Source organism: Zootermopsis nevadensis, unplaced genomic scaffold (assembly GCF_977971745.1).
Source record: "Zootermopsis nevadensis isolate Lab colony 2312 unplaced genomic scaffold, Znev_1.0 Znev_ptg000007l, whole genome shotgun sequence".
Lineage (NCBI taxonomy): Eukaryota > Metazoa > Arthropoda > Insecta > Blattodea > Termopsidae > Zootermopsis > Zootermopsis nevadensis.
In genome coordinates, this window is record NW_028259139.1 from 2,009,308 (window position 1) to 2,031,873 (window position 22,566).

General features: G+C 35.4%; 2 protein-coding genes across 3 annotated transcripts in view; one reads left to right on the forward strand and one right to left on the reverse strand.

The window, feature by feature from the left end:
• Positions 1 to 6,675, reverse strand: part of LOC110835534 (RNA-binding protein 25-like) — a 29,559-nt gene extending 22,884 nt beyond the window's left edge. The window contains exons 1-5 of one of the 2 annotated variants that reach the window (XM_022075830.2): positions 6,653 to 6,675; positions 3,753 to 3,856; positions 2,488 to 2,588; positions 1,493 to 1,536; positions 82 to 325 (exon numbers count right to left, since the gene is read on the reverse strand). In XM_022075830.2, the coding sequence (XP_021931522.2) occupies positions 82 to 325; positions 1,493 to 1,536; positions 2,488 to 2,588; positions 3,753 to 3,856 (493 nt within the window). In that variant the 5' untranslated portion in view covers positions 6,653 to 6,675. Of the gene's footprint in view, positions 1 to 81; positions 326 to 1,492; positions 1,537 to 2,487; positions 2,589 to 3,752; positions 3,857 to 5,816; positions 5,963 to 6,652 lie in introns of those variants that run through there. The other variant, XM_087343916.1, reaches the window with a different exon arrangement.
• Positions 6,676 to 6,794: 119 nt separating this feature from the next.
• LOC110835517 (uncharacterized) lies at positions 6,795 to 18,062 on the forward strand. Its single transcript, XM_087343917.1, has 7 exons — positions 6,795 to 7,269; positions 8,325 to 8,533; positions 9,014 to 9,188; positions 9,268 to 9,351; positions 10,339 to 10,513; positions 11,247 to 11,475; positions 11,734 to 18,062. Exons 1-7 carry the CDS (start codon positions 7,240 to 7,242, stop codon positions 12,767 to 12,769), a joined length of 1,938 nt encoding a protein of 645 aa, XP_087200043.1. The 5' UTR covers positions 6,795 to 7,239; the 3' UTR covers positions 12,770 to 18,062.
• The last annotated feature ends 4,504 nt before the right edge of the window (positions 18,063 to 22,566 follow it).

Consider the following 22,566-nt stretch of genomic DNA (forward strand, 5'->3'; position numbering starts at 1 on the left):
AAGGTGACCTGTGCTCAACAAACCTTAAAAACATGCAAACGCACATCCCAATAAGCAAAATATTTGATTGGATGTAATTACCTTGCACTCTCTTCCATGACACAACATGGCCACATGCAGCAAGGATGTGTCTTATCATTGCATCTGGTGCTCGTTCAGTGATATTCCCTACAAAAACTGTTACAGGTGGTCCTGATGGCTCATGTTGTCTCTTGCTGAATGAGTTGGTGCGTAATCCAGAACTATGTTGTGGGTGGTGAGGATGTGGCCTGTACGGGCGCATTGGAGGCCCAGGCAGCGGAGGCATTGGAGGTCCAGGTATCATCTGAAGTACACATTACTAAAATGTAATCCTAGTAAATTTTTTTTCAAAATTTAACCCTTTCATGCCAAATTCCAAAACTTTCATTTTCTTCCTTGTCACTGTATACTGCTGGCATTGTTACACTGCACCAACACAGAACATATTTTATAATGCCCTCTTTTATAAGTCTTTAAAAGTACTTAAAATATCATGTGATGATTCTGAAGACAAAGGTCTGCTCTTTCTACTGTCATGTAAGTTTTGAATTCTTTAATTTTGTTTTATTTTATGGCCATATTTCATTCAAAGAAAAAAATCACTTCAATTCCTGTCCTTAAGTTTTCATGGCTGGAGCTCGATTGACAGCTTTTACTTTTGGAAATGTACCTTAATCATGTGCTCATTATCAAATGAATAGCAGCCAGCTCCTTTAACTATGCCAATCAGATATGTAACATCCCACTTGCCACCTACTGCCTACTTTAAACAAGACTTCCAAAAAATGCCCAGCTAATATACAATCACCCTGAAAATGGTAACTGCAATGTTTGCCAAAATGTTAGATAACGTTCAACATTTAACGCAGCACATCCCTGAAATCCAAAGCTGTACAGTACAGAGTTTCAATTTTGCTGAAAATTTTGATGTGTTCTTATCGACATCTTTTTAAAATGAAAGGCACATCTCTACAGACCACGTTGCATGCTTTTGTTTGGTACATAACTCATGATCTGGCATCACAGAGTATGGCTCCTATACACATTTCTAAATTTCTAATTCTTCAGTTTGAACAGTTCAGTAGTTTGTTTTGTTTCCATCATGTATGAACCTATAAAAATGCAAATACTATACAATTACACAAAAAATACATTTTTAAGGTGAGATAGAATGAGCAATTTGATTCTCTAGAATTTATCTTAGTTTTCCTAAGAGTTTGGGCCAACTTATGAAACTGTTGCATTTTGAAGGTTTAATATTTAAATAACCTCCAACACTGCAGTAGAGACTTAATTTAAATATCCTTCATTGCAGATGAATTAAAAAATGTATCACTATACAAAGCCGTTATGTTGAAAAGCACAAGCACTGTTATCAACCAACAAAGACAGTATGGTACCAATATCAAGATGTTCATGTAGAATTTCACAAGAATTCGATCTCATTATGAAATGAATACCTAAAACTTACATGTGGTGGCATGGGCATAACAGCCTGCATCAATGGTGGAGGTGCTGTAATAGAAAAATAATTTTATATCATAAGAGACCACAGACACATAGCACGTGGCTTAGTTACATGCCAGAGCTCTGGATATTGATGCACTGTTAAGATTCAAAATCTGTCCATTCAGCTATTTGTTAACTTGTGACTGTCGGTTGAAGCTACATGGTCTAAGAAACAACCATTTCTTTTAACTCGTGTGTATGAAATATGAGTTCAGTTATAAAAATTAGCTTCATCTAATAAGCCCCACAAAGCATATACATTCTTCCCAGAAGATAAGAGACAGAGGCAGTCACAAAAGTACAGTTGAACTGTTAAAATTTTGCACATGCTGACAAATTTCTGTTGGCATGTAAGTACAATATCATAAATTTATAAACAAGAGTGTATAATTATTATGATGCAGTGATAGTTATAACATACAGAATTTACTTTACCTCGATGTGTAAGTGCCTGGTGCACATGTACAGAGCCATTTTAACACTTGAACAAATAACAATTATCACCTCTGAATTATCTGCTAGTTTCTACAAACATTACTGTGTTTAATTTTTCATATTTTCTTACAACAAGTAATGTAGAACACCAACTACTACTTTGTCAAACAGAAGGTAAATAGGTGGTTTCTCGATCTCACTGCCAATATTCACGGGACGAGATGGGTGGCTGAATGGGGCCCGGCCATTTCAGATACAACAATGAAGAGAAAGATTCCTGAATACATCTAGGGAATCACACCCCAGTTGTAAAGTCTGTGTCATGTTACCCATGAAAGTTCCAACACTGAACAGTATGTTACACAAAACTAAAAACTATTCTCAAAGCACAAGGGAGGTAATTTATAGTAAACGCAAACAACCTGAAATGTTGAAAACTTCAAGAGAAAAAGTCTCTGGGCAGCAAATTAATTCCATACGGATGATCACGATTATTCCCATATTGGTTAACTAGCAACTCACCTCCAAGCTGCATGTATGGCATGGCCATTGTAGGAGGCATTGTAGGAATCCCGGGAACCATGGGCGGTCGTCCCGGGTACGACATCACCATGAAACCGACACTAAATAAAAATATTACACAAACAATTTATGTTTTCTTCTGTACATTACCCTGCTAAATAGTGAGGCTGTTAAAGCAAGCAGTTAGTCAAGAGATATGAGACTACGAAACTGCAGATCAATTAATGTCTAAAGTCAGTCTTCTTCTAGAATATTTATTTGTGTTGTTGTTATGTTGAGTCACCACCTTTAAAAATTATTTATACAATACAAATGTATTATATCAGTAAGCTTATTGAAGAATATTTGCTTAGTCCACCTTTCAAAACACTATACTTAAAAATCCTTAATTATAACCAATCACTTCTTCTTCTTCTTTCTCCACATCCTCGTTTACCCGTAGGTGTCGAGGTTTATTTATTCATTTAATTGATCTGTTTGGACAATGGTAGGACTCCTTGGTGGGAGATCAGCCCGACGCAAGGCCTCTACCTATACAAACACGGAAAGACGCGGACAAACATCCGTGCCTTGAGTGGGACTCGAACCCACGGTCGCAGCAGTCAGAAGCACGAGGATCGTGCCTCAGACCACGTGGCTACTGCGGCCGGCCATAACCAATCACAATTATCATTAATATAATATACTTAATAAATAATTATGATCACATTAAAATATTTGGGCTTTACACTATAAAATCTTGGAGACAACAACTTACAGCTTCCATTTTATGTTCAACAATCAACAATTGTCTCTTCAACATTCATAGATTACTGAAGGCTCTTATTCCTGCTGATACCTAAATGAAGCTTCCTCCTACCTGGATTCATGCATATATATATATATATATATATAAAATAAATAGACATTTAATTAAAGCAGAATGCAACGTAAGACAGACTGCAAAATAAACATGGGCAAAGAAACTCTGAAAACTAAAACTGAGTCAGTATGAACTAAAGTCTTAAGGCTACAAAAACAAATTTACTATCCATATCAACAGAATACAGAGATAAGTTATGTACAGATCTTTTTCAACAGGGAACCAAGGGATGATATAAGTTACAGATTAAGAAACTGCACAGTATGTTATGATTTGAGCTTCATGAATAAGTGAATGTCTATCTCTCCACATATTACCCATACAATGTACTATATCAGGATGACCTTGTATACATAAACTATTAAACATGAACAATTAAATGTTACACAAATATAACACTGACCTGCCAGCTGAAGTAGTTGGGATGTATGTACTGGGGATACTCCCAGGATTTGCTTCGTATAGAGTGGAGCCGGCCTGTACAATTTCACTGGGATCAATTGACATCTGAAAAATGAACAAGAACATAGTTTCTTTGGGAGTTCCTTCAATCTGCTAGTTGGAAAAGATCAAATTTTAATGAAAAGGTAAAATAAAATATACACTAATTTTCTGGCACTAAGGCCACAGCCAAATTACTATGAACAAAAAAACATGTTTCTGCAACTATATTTTTAACACACCTTGAAAGAATAACATTTCAGTGACTTTCTCTACATGCTACTTGTCCCATTCTCCAACAATAATTTGTCATTTATATGTGAAAACAGGTACAACAAATGCTAAATCCCACACCACATCAGAAATTTCGGACAACTGGTATTTAGAGCTATAAAGTTATAATCAGAAGTTGCTGTTTGTGGGTCTGAATGTTTTAAAGCAAATAACTAGAATATAAAAAGATAAATGTCGTAACTCGTTGCAAAGTCACAAAGAAGAATGACTTTAGACCAAGAAGAAAATGATGATCTCTTCTCATGAAATAACAAAAGCAGATTACCTTGTCAAAACTGAATGAAGTCCAATTTTGTGCAGAGGCAGTAAATTTGAAAGGTCGACAGAGTCCATAAAAAAGTTATGGAGAAATATAATATCACAGACTGAAAATAATGTGCACAACCAAGCTGAAATTTCAACTAATTCAGAGATGGGGAAAATCTTAATGAAAATACAGTAATTAATGTATGACATTTCCTTATTTTGGGATGTGATGTTATAAAGAGTTCATCTGAAGATGACTATGATTTGCTGGAGTGGACTAAGAAAGAAAAACAAAGGAAACAGAGAAAATCACAATAGTTTCATGGCTTCTTTATGTTACTGAAATAACCTCAAAGAGAAGCTGATTGTAATGACCACAAATTAATCACATGAAAGAGCAGTACACCTGTAAATAACAACAGAAATCCTATTTTCAAAGCAAAAAATTGACAGTGGAAACACGTTTCCGCACAATCTGACGTAAATACGTCTTTGTGTTTAAATTATATTTAGGCAATAAATACATTGAAAGGAAGTTTATATATTAGCTTTATTCTAACGCTGTTTTTGCAGATTGACCCTTCCGTATAGACGTATTTACGTCAAACGAAGACAAGCCTAATTCTCTTACACGAGCTCACAAATGCAGATGAAAACATTAAATGTCAGGAACAATAAATAGGAATCCCTTACCTCAAACTTTGTTCAATTGTAAGAGACCACAATGTCCACCGGCAATGATCAATTTAATCAAAACTAAAATGGAGAGAGTGGAGGGCAGTATCACAGATTTCTTAATAATTCTTATATAAGATAAGTACTTGTGATATTCTAAAACGTTTTTAACAGCACAATATTATCTACTCTAAGACGCACTTCTTCTACAAGCGATTCACAGAAAAGCTCCTTCCGCAATAACGAAAGCGGATTGTTGACGGCAGTAATGAAACACAACAATGCCGAATAGATGACATAACAATTTACACATTTTTGGTATGGATCTTACACACCTTCCTAACGCTTTTTTGCCGAATGACCCTTCCGTATAGGCGTATTTACGTCAAAAATATAATCATTTTAGTCATTCAAACCGTAAACCACAAGGAGGTTTGAGCAGATTCTAGTTAACAATTATTGATTTCGATACTGGATGACGTAGCAATCGGCTTCGTACAAAATCTAATTACATTCGTGGATACCGTAATATAAATTCCGGTGACTTGGCGCGAATATGCCAACTCTTGACTTGCAAGCCGAGGCTAGGTATATTAGATCGGAAAGTTCATAAAGTACACGTTGCACATGTAACATTTTATAAAACTCTCTTACTACAATATTTCTCCGCAATCCATATAAATTCCTGCTTGCGAGCAGTAAATATACAAGCTAAGTACACAAGAAGATTTTCATATGCAGATTGATTACTGCGAACTACAAGTAGATACACAGTCAATCATTTGAGGAAAAGTATTATATTCTACATTACCTGAAGATAAATAGTACACTATGGTTTCCTCTCCGGATTTAAGGGACTCATGAAATATTACAACTTTAAGACTATTGAACTTCAACACATCTTAACAAAATGGTGGATACCACATTCGCCTCTTTAACCCTCTGTAGTTTTATTTCCAAACTAGATTTCATCATTGCAACCAACTTGTCGGAATGAAGTCAGAAAATTGAATGGAAAAACAACAGTGTTTGTTCATAATTGGCCACTGTTTTCATACAGTCCTTCTAGGGGAAGCGACCCACAAAATATTTAGACATCATTGTAATTTATATATGTTGGAATATATATATATATATACACTGTTACACATATGCGAATATAATATATAAATATGAATCGTTCATATAACATATTTCTAATTTAACAGCTGCGACGTCCCAAAATGTGACAAAGCACCTTCAGGTACAGCCTTACGAGATGTGTCCCGTTTGAAGAGGCAATTCGTGTAACAGGCGTTTTATATGGGATTAATGAAGGATAAAGAATATCTAGGCACATTCTGCAGATGTGATAAAAATGTATGCAAAAAATAGGTTTCAGCATGAGGGTGTTGACAAAACGACTTAAAACTCCTTAGTAGTAATATCGGTTCCACTGACGCTGTAGCCACTGATACTTGCATTTGACGATATTAACATACACCGGAATTTAAGAATTTTATTTTAAATCTCGCTGTGCAAAGCTCCCCGTCAGAGAAAGCACGAGCCGCCACTGGAAACTACAGCACCTTCAAGCTTATAATTTATCAGAAATAATAGTAACATAATTACACTATACGAACGTAGTCATTTTATATTTATATGCACCTTTTTTGCTCGAAAACACGTTGACCAACAAAACTCCTTAAGCAATGGTATCTCATATTGGCTCTAATTTTCAAGTAATGACAATTCTGCACTGATTATATTTCAAGATATCACAGACAATACCAGCTAAAATTGTTAACCCGTGGAATACATTATTGGGATGCAATGCAATAGATGGAGCTGCTGTAATTTGTGTGTGACAATCCCTAGTATTCCTTGACACGTTGACGGGAATAACATCCTTAAGTAACAAAAGTTTATGTGTTTGAATTAGAGTTGTGTTTATGAGAAATTAATGTCGTGTGATGATAGTAGTGAATGTGGTGAACACATCATATAAGCTATATGCTTGTGTGACAGACGTCACCGAATCGACCTTCAGTACTGTGTGTTTAGTAATATTAATAATTAGCAGATAATTCTCCATGTGTTCGGTGGCCATTAAAGATTTTTATTTTGGTATAATTGATACATGTTTTTTTACACGGGTTTACAACTTTGCAGTAGAACTGCATACAAATTTCAGGTTTAAAGGTTATGACAACACAGCAGTCAAGATTTGTAATACCAAAGTGTGCACGTTTTAGATGATGGCACAACGCACTATTACATGCAAGGCAGGTGGATGTCTATTCTATTTATTTTAATACCACACTGTTATTTATTATGAAGCCAACTGTCAGTTTGTTCACATTTTTTACTTTAATCTTTTATTTGGTATTGCCACACTTTCTACATTATAATGATTTGTTTGTTATAATTTGTGCTTAAGGACATTACGGTTTCTCAGAACATGAACTATTACTTAGAGAGAGAGAGACATACGGATTCAAAATAAGTGAAGGTGGATTCATTCATTTGGCATCAGTAAGTTGAGATCTGTGCTTTGATTTTATAATGTTCATGGTTGAATGGCCTTCATTATTCAGTATAACCTCTTTCCATACCAACGCGGGCACCCAAAAAAAAAGGCTTAGCGGGCGCCACGTTGGGGACCACTGATGTAGACACATGATATGTGTAAACTCATTACTGACTGACAGTTATTCATTATTTAACATTACAGATTTATAATTTAAGTAGAAAATACTTTTGAGATTACATTAGCAAGTCTTGAGACCATGGTTCCCACACTAAATGCCAACATTATCTTACCAGTACTAAGCACAGTGTACTGAAGCCATTATATGTGCCAGAGCACCGTGATCTTATAGTAATATTGACAGTAGCCTGAAAGATACTGTAAATATTTCTAATATAATGGAAAACATTGAAGTTTGAATTGAAAGTATGTATGTTGATTTCATGCATAGAAACATGCTGTGAAGACACTTGGGAGGCATAGCTCCTACTTGTTCTTAAATTTGACACTATGTGGGATGAGATGTCAGTACCATTCCCTGACTGCTTTACCCCTGGGGAAAAGACTCCTCCCCTACTACCCATTGCATAGGAGGCTGGGTGGGCCCCACAGCCAGTATGGACAGAAGAAAAATCCTTTTGCCCATGCCATGAATCAAACCCCAGTCCGCACTGTAGTCAGTCGTGTACTGACTGTGGTATCCTGTTTCCTCTATACATGCAAGTACTGCATAGAAGTGAAAAAGATTCTCACACTGAGTCCTCAGATGAAGGCATTTAGAGCCTTGAAAATTTATAATACTTATTGCAGGAATGTGGCTGGAGTTGCAAGAATTGTTCAGATCAAACAAATCTGCATCTTCATGTGGAGATTGAAAATCTGAAGCAGCGCATTTTGGAACGTGAACACCACATTGTTAACATGGAAACAAATTTTCTTACTGAAGCAGAAAAATTTCCCAATGGTGAATTTGCAGCACTCGCTGAAGAATTATTAACTTGGCAAGAAAAATATTCAAGGTATCAAAGATTCAGTAAACATTATATCTCTTGTAACTCAATACAGAGCTTAGAACATTATACATATTATAAAGCCTTATTAAACACTCTTTTGACGCTTTTACGTTGGCTTGCAGTTCACGTATACTTTTGCATATGCTTTACATTACATAAGAATTTATTTTCCGTATGATGTACCACTTCAGTCTGTTGTAAAAGTTGAAAAAGGTCAGTCAATACTTTCCTCATGGATAATAACTATGACTGTTCTAAGATTTCTGTAGCGTTCTTCAGCCCATATAGGTAAATGTTTAGATTACGTCCTAAAATAATCTGTGACCAATTCATTCAGCATAATTTGCATTTTGTAATTCAGCATCATCCTACGATTCATTCTATGCAGTTGAAAAGCATCATTAACACTTACCCATCAATTTACTAGTTCTTTTGCTTATGCAGTGTATGTTTTGGAATATGGAGATAACAGTTACTTTCTTCCAGGCTGTATGAGTCCCATAAACGTGTACAAAAAGTTAATCAGAATCTGGAGGATAAGCTCTTGAAAATTGTGGATAAGTGTGAAACAGAGAAGAATTCACTAACAAGAGATGTGACAAGCTTGACTCAAAAACTAGTTGAGGCCAAAGGAAAGATTTGTCATCTTCAAGATGAGAATGTATGTTGCAATGCAAATGAAAGCTGGCTATTCTACTTGTGGAACAAGACTGTGATATTTGTTTTGATTTGTTTTACAGGAACGGTACAGAAATGATGTGAATCTTGCTATACAGCTCTTACAGTGCAAGCCTGCTAACTTTGTTTCTCATAAATTTGATATGGTAAATATTAATGTACCAGCCATTTATATGCTTGTGCATGAATATATTTCTCTCATTAATACTTGCATATCATTTGTATGTGTTGGCCATGTAGATCATCATTTTCATGGCACTGCCCTCTGTGGAATAAGCCAGTTTATTCTTCATTCACAACTCTCAGGGTAGGTGTGTACCAGTAAGTAACTCCAGGAAGCAGAGTCCTTCTTGGAAAGCTAATAGTGTCTCAGTTGCACAAAAAATAATAATGGAACCTGTTGGTTCATTATCATATTTATAAGAGTCAGATGAGTCCAGTCCACACCCTCGTATTCCATTATAAGATCCATTTTAGTATCATCCTTCCATGTGTACCTATCAATAGTCTTTCTTTTTCAGGTTGACTGAAATGTTGTATGCATTTTTTCACCCTAACTTGTCTAGTTTTTCTTTGGTAAGCACATGGCATTTGTGAAGCAGGTTTCTTGTCCAGAAGTGACCTAGTAGACTTGACTTTCTTAATTAGTTTATGGATGCCTGTTGTGCTTGTAACTGTGATACTTAGGAAATTCATGGCAAAATTTCTTCTAACACTTTCTAACAGAACCACATTTCAAAAATGGTTCATACATAAAAATATGCTGTTTATCAGTAATACAGCCCATATCTACACATAACAATAACCAGTACCCAACACAATGTTGTGTGAATAATTTTAGTGACACTTTCTGTTTGCACTTGGTAGTGAGTCATGCAGTTCCAGCCAAGAGCTGACAGGTGACAGTTGTGTTCAACGTCATGGCTGTATTATACTGTGTAGGATGTTACAGGCAATGATTTAATATAATCAGTTGTTTCTCTCATCTGTTAGCAAATGCTGAATTGTTTATTGATACCTATTCTTGTTCTCTTTATGACAATATGAAAGGCTGTATGCATTTTCACAGAAAATAGATCATAGCTGTGTGGAAAGGTGGTGTAATTTTATTTAATGAATTGTATGTGTCGCAGTTGCCAGCAGATTTGCAACAGAAAGTGAGAACATACGTGAGCAGTAAGCGAAGACCATCTGATGGGAATAGTGGAACCACCGCTGTCAACAAATCAGAACCAAAAATTATCAAAGTACCCATTCCAACATTTCCACCTACTGCAATGGTGTATTCCATTAATAAAGTTTCAGCAGGTAAATACATTTATTTCTGTTCCCTGTGAATATTTTTCTAACCCTTTCCATGTAACTGTTGGAATGTGTTTGGGTGTTTATTCTTTCCATTACTCGCATGTAATGAACTATGATTTATTTTATTATTTAGTAGCAAACAGATGCTACCTTCTGTTCTGCATATTATAGATTGCCCACTGTTACTGGTTTCAGAAGAGTTATGGTATAAAAGTGAGCTTGTGTTGGCAATTCATCTTTGGTGTAAGCTAAAAATAATACAAGCAGTAGGAATATAGAGGTAAAAAAGTTGAGTAGAAAGAATAACTTTCAGTCTTATAAAAAAGATGTCCCGCGCCGTAGCCGCGCGGTCTGAGGCATCGTGCTTCGGACCGGTGATACGAAATGCGCGCTGGTTCGAGTCTCGGAGGAGAAGAAATTTTCTCACGAGCTTTCGACCAGTGTATGGGACCGGTGCCAACCCAGCATCGTGAGGAAATTGGGGAGCTACAATGAGTAGCGTAATCCGGTCAGGAAAACTAGCAATGGCTGGGGGTTCGTCGTGCTGACCACACGTCACTCTGTATCTGGTTGGATGATCGTTCACCTCTGCTTAGGCATGTGAACGTGAGGCCAGCTAGTTGGCTTTGGCTCTCTGGAGCTGTTACGCCACGGATTATTATTATAAAAAAGATAACAATTTTTTTTCATTGCAGGAGTTTTATGTGACAGTCTCATCTGGTAACTTTAATTTCAGATAAAGATGAGGACTGTCATGAAAAGTCTTCCAGCTCAAAACCTCCTGTTGACATAGTATCAGCTGCTATCATGGCCAAAGTTTTGGAGGAACGAGAACGTGAACGTCTTAATATAAAGCACTGTGACAGCTGCACTTGTCCACGACAGGGTCTTGTTGATTGCGCTACACAAGCAACTCCAATAATGGACCATGCAATTCTGTGTGTACGCTGTGCAACCAATGTAAGGTCAGTATTAATAATCCTATTGTTATGGCACTATTTCTGCTAATTTTTCGAAGCTGCTGTTTAATTTTCCTCACCCCATCCAGGCAATTGTGAGGATGTGTTATAACATTTTAATGCATGTTTTCTTAATAATTAATGTGTATTGAACTTTAATGATGTAGTAAGTCAGGACACCACTAGCAATACTTACATTACTGTTTTACTGTGTTGTCGAATGAGTTTGTGAAATTCTTTGGTTATGTTTGGTCTATTTTCCAGGTGTGATGGTGTTACAGATACTTCAAATAGGGCTAGTCAGGGTCTTGTTCGATATGTTGATGTTGTTGCAACAAGAAACGGTGATGTTGCTAGTAGGAGTATCACAAGTGGAAGCAACCAGAAAAGTGACACTTTATTTCTGTTGGGAACAACCTCGAATAATCAAGTCCCTTTTACGAATACTTCAGATAATTCTGTCAGAGTTCCAAAACAAGTAATTGGTGATGAAAATTATTGCAATAAAGACAGTGACAACAAAATGCCCTTGTCTTCCAGAAAAAATGAAGGATGTAATACCAAAAATAAAAGTTCTAGTAAAAATTGTGAAAGTTGTAAACAGAATGGTAGTACCTGCCCAAAGGGTAGTATTAACAAGGAAACCACATTATTCTCAAAAAATGGTAAAAGTTTTGTTAAAAGTATTGAAGTTTCCAAATCTAAGAATGACGTTTCAAAACAAGTATCTGAGGGTACAGATACTGACTGTTCTCAGTTGCTGCCTCTAGATGGTTCTGAACTTCTGAGTAACAGAGGTGATAGGGAAGCCTTATATGGTAATGATACCTGTCAACCGAATAGAGTCGCAAAGTTCCATATCAGAGGGAGTGAAACATATGCTATGAAGATGAAGAGTCAAGAAGGAAGAACATACTTGAGTGATGTGGCAAATGTTGAGAATAAGACTGTTTCAGATGTAACATGGGCTAAGAGTTCTTCAGATAAGCCAACAGTAGGAGTATCCAGCAAAACTGTCAATAACAAACCAAAGAATGCCGAGACTACTGTGGGGCCACGTCATTGCTCACTACGACTGCAGGCAGGGAGCAGTAACATATTGCTTGATAACGCAACATCTTATGCTCCAGTGCTGTACACTAATCGCCATATCGGTGGAGGAGGTGGGGATATTTCATCAGCAGTGCTTGTTCATATTCCCAGGTCACGTTCTGACTCTGCCTCTAGTACTGATGAAGTCCAACAGAGAGATGGAAAATTGACTTCATGGGTGCACAGCCCAACAGAAACTGAGTTGTGAATGCAAGCAGTCATTCATCTGAGGGTAGTAAAGGAGACAATGAAAGCTTCCCAATAAAGGTACTGTAAATGTTTGAATAATAGCTTGGGCTTCAATTTCTGTTCTACTATCCAGCTACAGTTTTATCTCAGTGCTGTTTAAGACGTAATATTTCATAAAATATTTATGTATGTATTTATTTATTTAATATAATAAAATACATGAGTTTGGAAATGTTTAATTAAATTTAAAAATTCTCCTCCTCTTAAATTATGAAAAGAATTAAAACAGACGAGTTTAGCAAATTACCTGTTCAGTACCTACAATTTACAATTCCTATGCTGGGACATGACCAGTAAATGGTATAATTCAAACTCTTGCTGCTATTCATTTAAGCCTCAGCTTTTAATTGAACATGTATGGTACATTTGTATTGTTCATTCAGGCTCTTCCATGGAACTTATGGGTAACAAAGCTTAGTAAAGGTATTTTTAAGATGTATTTCCCACACAAGAGACTATGAAATTTGTTAACAATAAGAACAATAAAGTGGCCACAGTGAGGGTATAAAATAAGGATTTTATAGTTCAGATATTAATCCAGTCTATGTAACATTATTTATTTAGTGTGCTATTGGCCTAACATGCAATTCCAAAGATTATATATAATATATACATATAAATGCATATATATAGTTTATAAATATGGAATTATAGTAATATTAAACTTTTCCCAGCAACAAAGACTGAAATGTGATCACGCAGTCTTGATAGCACACTAATCATAGCCAAAGATCTGAGATAGGGGCCAGCTTGTACAACAGGCAACAGGGAGAACCAAGAAAACTTTGAGCTGCTGCGTAACGGAAAGTAAAGGTGGCCTATTCTTTTGATTTACTTTCATGCTGTTGTATGAACTTCGTTCTTAACTCTCAAATAAGAATACATATGCATAACATGTAAATTAAAGCTTGTAAATAGTATGCACATATACTGTGTGTATGTTCGGAAACTTTTCTTTGATTAGTATGTACATATACATATATTTCTGTGGTTTAGATGTTTCATCACATTTTGCTATCCCTGGTTTATTAGGGAAAATTTTGTGATTTATAGTTTTTGGGTTATCAGGTAGTGAAATATGTGACATCAGGTTGGTCATCACTAATAGCCTAGTTTCTATAGCCATGGTGATGTGAAGGAAACAAAGAACATAATGAAATTTTTACCAATTTGGAATAATGTGATGAAGGTAGTAAATATGATTAAATGAGAAATGAGTGTCTTGGATCGTGTCTGATTTATGTTCATTGAAAGTGTAAAAATATATAAACTGAAAACCAACATCTTTGACCTGGCAGATAAACTTATTTATGATTCAAATAATAAAAAAAATATTTATAACTTGAATTCCTGTTTTGTATAAAATCTGTTGTATTTTAGACAACTTCACAATCCTTGTTGTCTTGGTTTTGGGAAATTGAGAAATGTGTGTGGTTTCCTTCACTTCCTGCTTTCATGGCCCTCTCATATTTCCTTTCCCTAGCCCTCCAGTTGCGTGCCACCGATAACTGTTGTGTTATTGATTGTAGCATTATAGTTTTACTGTGAAGTAATCTATGTTAATAAATGGACTATGCTGAGAAATGAGATATATTTTTATATATTGTTTGTTTGTGCACAAATCTGAAGATTATTTATGATTTTTTCTTTTGTATCATATTTCTGGAATGACTTGGGGAAAATTTACAAAATTACATAAATTCTTTTGGGCAAATAGTTAGTTTTTGAAGTGCTAATCACTTGCCATTAACTTGTAATCTGTAATTCCCAGTGTTGTTTCATAATATTTTGGAATATGTATAATCCTTTGTTTCAAAACAAAGTTATAATTTTACATTTAAAGTAATGAAAGGTAATTTTCCAGGCTTGAACTGTTGTCAGTTCCATACCCTATTTGATTAATGAAAATGTTAAGAACATGCTTTTTCCCATTCTGTGCACACGGAACCACTTTTTCTAAAATTTATGCATGAACTGGAACAAAATTCACTAGACACAGAGAATTAATTTCCTGCCATGACAGAGGAAGAAGTTTGAAGGTAATTCGTAAGCTACGGTTCAAAGCTGTATCTAAAACAATATTTCTCTCCTTTAATGTTAAAACTAACACATCACCTTTCAGTTCATTTGGTTCTTGGTTTAATGATGATTTATCAAGTTTATAGGTTATTTAGCTTCAAATGACATTGTAAATTATGAACTGAGAAGGCTCTTTTTAAAGTAACACTCAAGAATTTATCTTGAGGTTTTAGAAAATCCTCCAACATATTTCAGTATACCACTGTGTGAAGTAGATGCCAGGTCTTCCTAATTTTAGCGTCAAGGTATCTGTGTGAGAAACAGAGTATGTAAACCTAAGACATACTGATAGAATGTATGGTATTGATATGTTGATATTTTTACCAGAATGTTCAGTAGTAGATAGGCTGCTGGTAGGCACCTAACAGTCTGATTTGGTACAAGGTAATGGTTCTTAAATTGCTTGGAAGAGACTTGTCATGTCAGTTAATTTTGGTTAAACCTAAATTATTTTTGTTACATTCTAACCCTATCAGTGTTAATGAAGAAATATTGTATCTCTATGTTAACTGGTATGCATTTCATAGAATTTTAATATCTCATCCCTTTACATCCAGATGTATTATTTTTTTCTTTAAAACTCACTTTGTATCCAAGATATAGTGGAACCTCGATATAACATAGGTTTCAGGGGACAGCTTCAGTATCTGCATTATATGTGAAATATATGAAACATATGTAATCATACTGGGAGACATGATCACAGCCGCGGTATATCCAAGTCCATGGTATAACGAGGCGCAGTTTTTTGAGGTTTCACTGTATTGTTTCGTTTTTACTTCAGAATTTTGCAAAACAGGAAATTGGTACAGCACCGTATATTTGGTGAAACAATTCTGTCTGTAATGCACAGCAAGTATTTCTGCACTATAAAATTATTCCTTTTATAAATGTGAAGTGTCTTTTAGTTCTTACAGGTCCTTTGTGATAAAAATAAAAAATACATCTATAAATTTACTATTGTATTTACCAAATTATTACTTCCAGCTTCTCATATGATAGCTTCAGACAAAATAGTTATTATTTATATTAAATTTTGTCTTTGGCCTCGTCCATTGTCTAGATGGTCCAGGTTTGAGAATATCTTGGCCAGGGGACCCCGCAGATTATTGTTTATGTCCTTTCACTTGAAGATGGAAGTAAAACAAACTCTCAAAATGTGATTTTTAAAACACCAAGTTGATGGATAAATAAAGAAAAAAATAATTTTACACAGTGTGTCACACCATCATCAAAAACTCTTCAAACTTTGACTTATCATTTAATTTGATTAAATTGTGAACTGGGTTATGTTTCAGAAATTTGCCATGTAATGTTGTTCTGCCTAATCAAGGGTACATGCAGTAATTGAAGCCTACAAATCATAATACCTGTTTACTCAGAAAGGATTTGGCTAGATATGGTAATGAACGAACTGTAACATTTCTCAGAATGGTAACATGAAATAAAACTTGTTGATCGGATTCACTACTGCATAAAGTGTGTCCTATTTTTAGAAAATAAATTTGAAAACTATAAGAATTTATTAAATGAATATTAAAATTTTATATATGTATGGATTCAATCCTGTGTTTGTAATGGAATATACATGTATGTATGCCATATTGGCACTTAGTTTTAGGATTAATTTCGATAAATAGCAGTATTCTAACTTTAATATTGTTCCTAGGCTTGAAAATGGAGACCTTGAAGCACTTAACTGAGTCTACTATTATTTAAGATAGTTTTGTGTGTTCAAACATGCAGTGGATAATTCTGTTTTCGAATTCTGTGGATGGAATGAATTACATCATTTTTATCTTCCACCATGAGCTCTGTAAATGGTCAAGTTTATTTTATTTCTTAATACACAGTCTGACTACATATCTCAAAACTAAGAATTTTTATAGCCCTATTTATAGTCTATATTTTCCACCTCCAAACGTAAGAGCCAGGATAGAAATTTAAAGAAGATTAGAATAAATTATTTTTGCCAGCTGTTATAAAATACAGATTTTTCACAGAAATGTCAGAATATGGTAAAAGATCTCAGTAGTATTTATTAGAGTATTAAAAATATATTAAAATTGGCCGTCAATCACAATATAAGATAATTAAAAGATTAAAATATCATTTTACGTTCCTTATCGAGTACTCGATTTACATGTAAATCGAGTACTGTGATACTACAACGAATGAAGAAACAATATAAAGGACAAGAACATCAGAAGAAAAATGAAGACTAAAAAACATTAAAAATCAGTAATTCAGTGAAAAGTTTAAATACATAACACCTGATGATGGCTATATATAGCCGAAACATGTCGTGTATGTTCCACATGTAAATCGAGTACTCGATAGGGAACGTAAAATGATATTTTAATCTTTTAATAATATTATATTGTGATTGACGGCTAATTTTAATATATTTTTAATACTATATTTTTAATACTTATAAATCACAATATGACGCATCTACAATATCTTATTTATTAGAGTGTAACATGTGATAAAATTCTTGATGGAGACTCGAGCACATGTTTCAGGCATTGTTCAAAAATATTTGTAGCTAGGTTTATACAATAAAGGAAATCTATATGTAAAAAATTGTGGATTGCCTGTTATCAGTTTCAAATGAGTTGTTCGACCAGTAACAGTTTTCCCATTTACTGAAGCTGCAATCTGAGTGATGGAATTGGAACTACAGATCACAAACTTTTACTATTTTTCATGTGTGAACATAGAAACATTTTTATAACAATATTACAGAAAATAATATTTGCTTTTGTGATCTGGTGCTCAGAATTTGTTGAGCTCGAGGCTTCATGGCTGTATTTACATTATATGTTATCCAATCCAGAATTTGCTACGAAGAAAATGTATCTGTGTGTTCAGTAACAGCATTACTTAAGATGTGCCTGTGTTTGAAATAATTTCTCTCAAACCAAATACAGTGGAATGGAATACTATCTGAAAATTATCCTTTCAAGAATATTGTGATATATGTCATATCACTTTAATTTGTCCTTGATTTGAAAGTTTGTTAATTTCTGTTCATGAAAATACTTATCCTTGTATCTAGGCTGTGGACTTTGTTATGGTAGCTGTGTGATCATGTCAATGTTTCTGTGTTAATATGTAACAGTCGTTCACTAATACAGAGATACTAATCATGTCGCAATGAGGATCTCACATTACAGTCCTATATAATTATATGCAAACAGCAGTGTTTTACAGATAAAATTCGATGACAGTGGTGTAATATCATTGTTATGGTATTTTGTTTAGAACATTATCCATTGCCTATGTTTAAAATATTAAAACATTGACAATAGATAACGTACAAAGAAAACTACCTAACGCATCACAGAGTGGTTAGCTACCATTAACCTTTATCGTCCATTTGACGCAATATAACGCCGTCCAGTCGGCTGTACATCATACTAGTGCAACATTTTCTATTCCAAGTAATTGTTAATTTTATTAAATTTAAATTATTAGCATCAATGACACAGTAATTTTAATATTGTTTCGTTAAAATTTTTTTTTTTTTTGCAATCTTAGGGCCGTACGCTTAGATAATGTTTAAATATATATCTATTTATGTCAGTGGTTCTCAGTAACAAAATATTTGCCTTTCCCAAACTATATAACAGGCCACTGGTTCCCGACCCCTAGTCTGAGGGAAATGATGTCTAAGATTACATATAACTTTATCAGGCATGTAAGTCTATACTGTCAATCGGAGGCAACCATTAATCATTTATGGAACAACGCCCAAAAGCGAATTTCCTTAATGCACTACCTACCGCATGGTTACCTGCATTATGAGGTAAATTTCAATAGTACGAGTCCGTTCTATATAGTAGCACACCACGTCTTATTCGCGTGTTTGAGTTTCTTTTGTTTTGTTTAATATCGTTTTCTTAACTCTCAACAGGTCACATTGGATGGAAAGGGCGAGTTATTATGACTTGGTGAAGGATGCGTTTGTGGTTCTCTTTTGAGTTAATATACCTGGAGGGGTCTGAGTAAAATGATGAATCTCACTAAACATAGCCGAGACTCAATCGCGGAATTTTTCAAATAAGAAACATCACAGCATTCGGTAGAATTTTCGTGGTAAATCAATTCCTTCCAAGCAGATGTTGGATTAAAACTCTAAAACACTTAAATTCCTTCTCACACCCCCTCCCTAATCATTAACAATACAAGTGACTCGTTATACGAGGGGGTTGCCTTCCTGCGAATCGCCGGGTAAAACGGGAACCATATAAATGACAGAGGCCGGAGTCAAAATGACAGATTTAAAGATTATTCTAGCCTCTCTAGAGAGTGGCCTGCGGGAAGGTGGGATTGGCATTCTGAAGAATCCGATGAAGACAGGACTGATTATTGAAGCAAGTTCCTTATTAAGGCTTTGACCGGGATGTTCTTTTGTTAAATCTTATGTGGTACCGCCTGATTCGACTTCTAATGGTTAAGTGAAGTGTTTTCTTCGCGGTACGGTCTGGATTCGTAAATATTATGAAGACGAGCTTCGGCTTCAAAGGGTTAACCAGCTGATTTTCGTAATGGTGAGGTGTAGTGTTTTCTTCGCGGTACGGACTGAATTCATAAATAATATTCAGACGATCTTCGGCTTCAAAGGGTTAATGAAGATGGCAACTGCAGCAGTCACCGCCATGAAGAGCGCTGTAGTCGTTTTCATCACGCGAACCACTAGTACTACACGCTACTTCCGGTTGCCATCTTGAAGTAACCCCGCCCCAGACAAGAAAATAGAACAAACGATCTCTTGCCAAGATTCGTGAAAAGAGGCAATTCGTCGCACCACGAGAAGAAGAACAGGTGGACGTAAGACAGTTTAGGGTCACCTGTAGTACGGCCAACAAATTAACTTCAACTACTAACAAACGAGCATCGTCCGACCGAAAATGGGATAGACCTACTTTTATATCAGATATTTGTTTAAATCTTGTCAGTCTAATCACAATAAAATTTCTATTAAATATTAAAATATTACTATAATTAACATTTAAATATTTAAAATATATTAAAATGATGTTCTCTATCGAAATGTTCGATTTACATTAGAACATCACTTTTCACACGACACGATGTTCTAATGTAAATCGAACATTTCGATAGAGAACATCATTTTAATATATTTTAAATATTTAAATGTTAATTATAGTAATATTTTAATATTTAATAGGAATTTTATTGTGATTAGACTGACAAGATTTAAACAAATATATATTTATCACAATATGACGCAACTTTATCATCTCATTTTATATCAGATTAAAATGTGAGAATGGAAAGGCATTTTTTCGTTTTGGGGTGCATTTTTGTATGATAAAGCTTCTGAGCATTAAATGGTTTTGAAAATGGGGGGGGGGGGGGGAAAGGAAGCTGTGGTTACCTAAAGGAAAAAGCAACACGTACTAAAACTCAACTTTTCACTTTGTTATCACTCCTATAACTGGTGATATGTTCCAGTCGTTACTGTATGGAGTAGATTACCAAATTTGTAGAAGAAATATTAAATAATACCAAGGACCAGGTCTCACGGCAAAATGAACTTGGCAATCTGTATTCCCCGGCAGACAAGAAACTAGCACTTATGTGAAGATCACGTATGGAAGTTCGAGTCCTCATATCTGGATAATCAGTGTACGAAATGCCATTACCTAAATTCAGAAATTAGGCTATTAAGAGCATTTTTGGTATTCCTAAGTGTCAGGCCTTCCGAGTTTCAATATCAGTCCAAATAACAACGTGTCATTCACGAAAATTGTTTAACGTACGGACAAACTGCACATACTAACCCCCCTATAGTAAAGTAAAGCTGTCCCACTATACGCCATGTAGGCGCTTGGAGGGAGAGGTTTTATAGCTCCTACTCATTCCTGACCTCGGCACTAGATGGGGGCGAGTGGTCAGCATCACGCCCCGGCCGTGCTTTACTCCGGGGAAAGGACCCCGGTATCCATTGGATTGGTACTCCAGGCTTCGGCAGTACACTCCCCCCAAAAAAGAAACTTAAATCACCAGATGTCATAAATCTAGAAGTGTATTCTGGTGTTCCATAACAGTTCATTTCTCTCCGAAAACACACACAGGTCATCATACACTATTAAATTAAAGTACGTGTTTCTAGTTGGTTTTTCAAATGATACAGAAAGTCCCGAAAAGATAAACATCATAATATGAAATATTAAGCTCGTTATCGAGGCCCGTTTGTTGTTCTTACGAGTGGGACCTAGTGTGGTTCACACTTAACAGATGACACAGCTGGCAAAGATGGTCTAGTTCAGTGGTATTCAACCTTTTTTGTTCGCGTACCCCCAGATATAATTTCTCTTCAACTTTGTACCCCCAAATTTGTTGGTGTATAATTCAAGTTATACATAGTATATAATCTACATCTAAAATAAATTATATAAATTACATTACTGATTATTCAGTGTTTATCATAAAATAATATGTTTCTTTTAATTTCACGTACCCCCTAAGATGTCTTTGCGTACCCCCAAATATAATTTCTCTTCAACTTTGTACCCCCAAATTTGTTGGTGTATAATTCAAGTTATACATAGTATATAATCTACATTTAAAATAAATTATATAAATTACATTACTGATTATTCAGTGTTTATCATAAAATAATATATATTTTTTTTAATTTCACGTACCCCCGGGGGTACGCGTACCCCAGGTTTTTTACCACTAGTCTAGTTTATTAAAATGTCGTTATGTCATTCATTCAATTTGTGTATACATCTTTTGGGACACCTGTACAGCAGTTCTCTGCCATACGTGATTCCATAATACGGGCTAAGGACCCCTTCTGAAAATCACACGCAACCACCTACAGAGTTGTTCTTAGACATGAATATTCACATTGAAAAGTAGGCCAGAGGGCGGGAGGGGATAATTTCTGCCACCCCCATTAGATGTTTCGATCTGTGTCAAGGAGCCGAAGTAGACAACGACATATCAACGAGTAGAGCGCTTCGTGTGATAGCCTGGGTCGAAACTCTTCTGCGTGACTTTAATCCACAAGAAGCAGGCCTAGGTTTAATCCCGAGACGAACTGCAGCTGACCACCGTCACTACTACCACCACCATAAGAACAAACATTACGGTACCCTGCTTCATATCACGGAGGAACCGGGTTCGAGTATCGGCTCTCACGTCGAAGATCAAATTCACGTAAAACTGATTCATTTTACTCGAAAAGTTAGTAAGCCTACGTGTTTACTCAATGAACTCTACAATTTAGTTGATGGCAACTGAACGTCTGGTGAAACAAACGACTGACGCGTGCCGAGTGTAAGCCAACATACTCGTCACTCGTCACGAAAGTGAATTATGGAAGCTCCGGGGTCAACTGACGAAAAGCGGACATGATATTTTCATATTTGTTTGGTTCTTGGATTATTTAACGACGATGTTTAAACAAAAGTGGCAATTGTGAAGAGTTGGTTAAGAATATGATCATGTACGACGTAAGTAAGTGGTTCATTAATTTGTAAATCAGGCCTATTTATTTACACTGCTCGCTAGTCTCACCACACAGACTGAGGCACTTGATGAAAATTTCTTAAAACTCGCGTTTCTCTTTAAAATTGTTTTGCCAACTGGGTAGGTTACAAGGCGTCAACAGCAAATGACGAAGATCGACTGCAA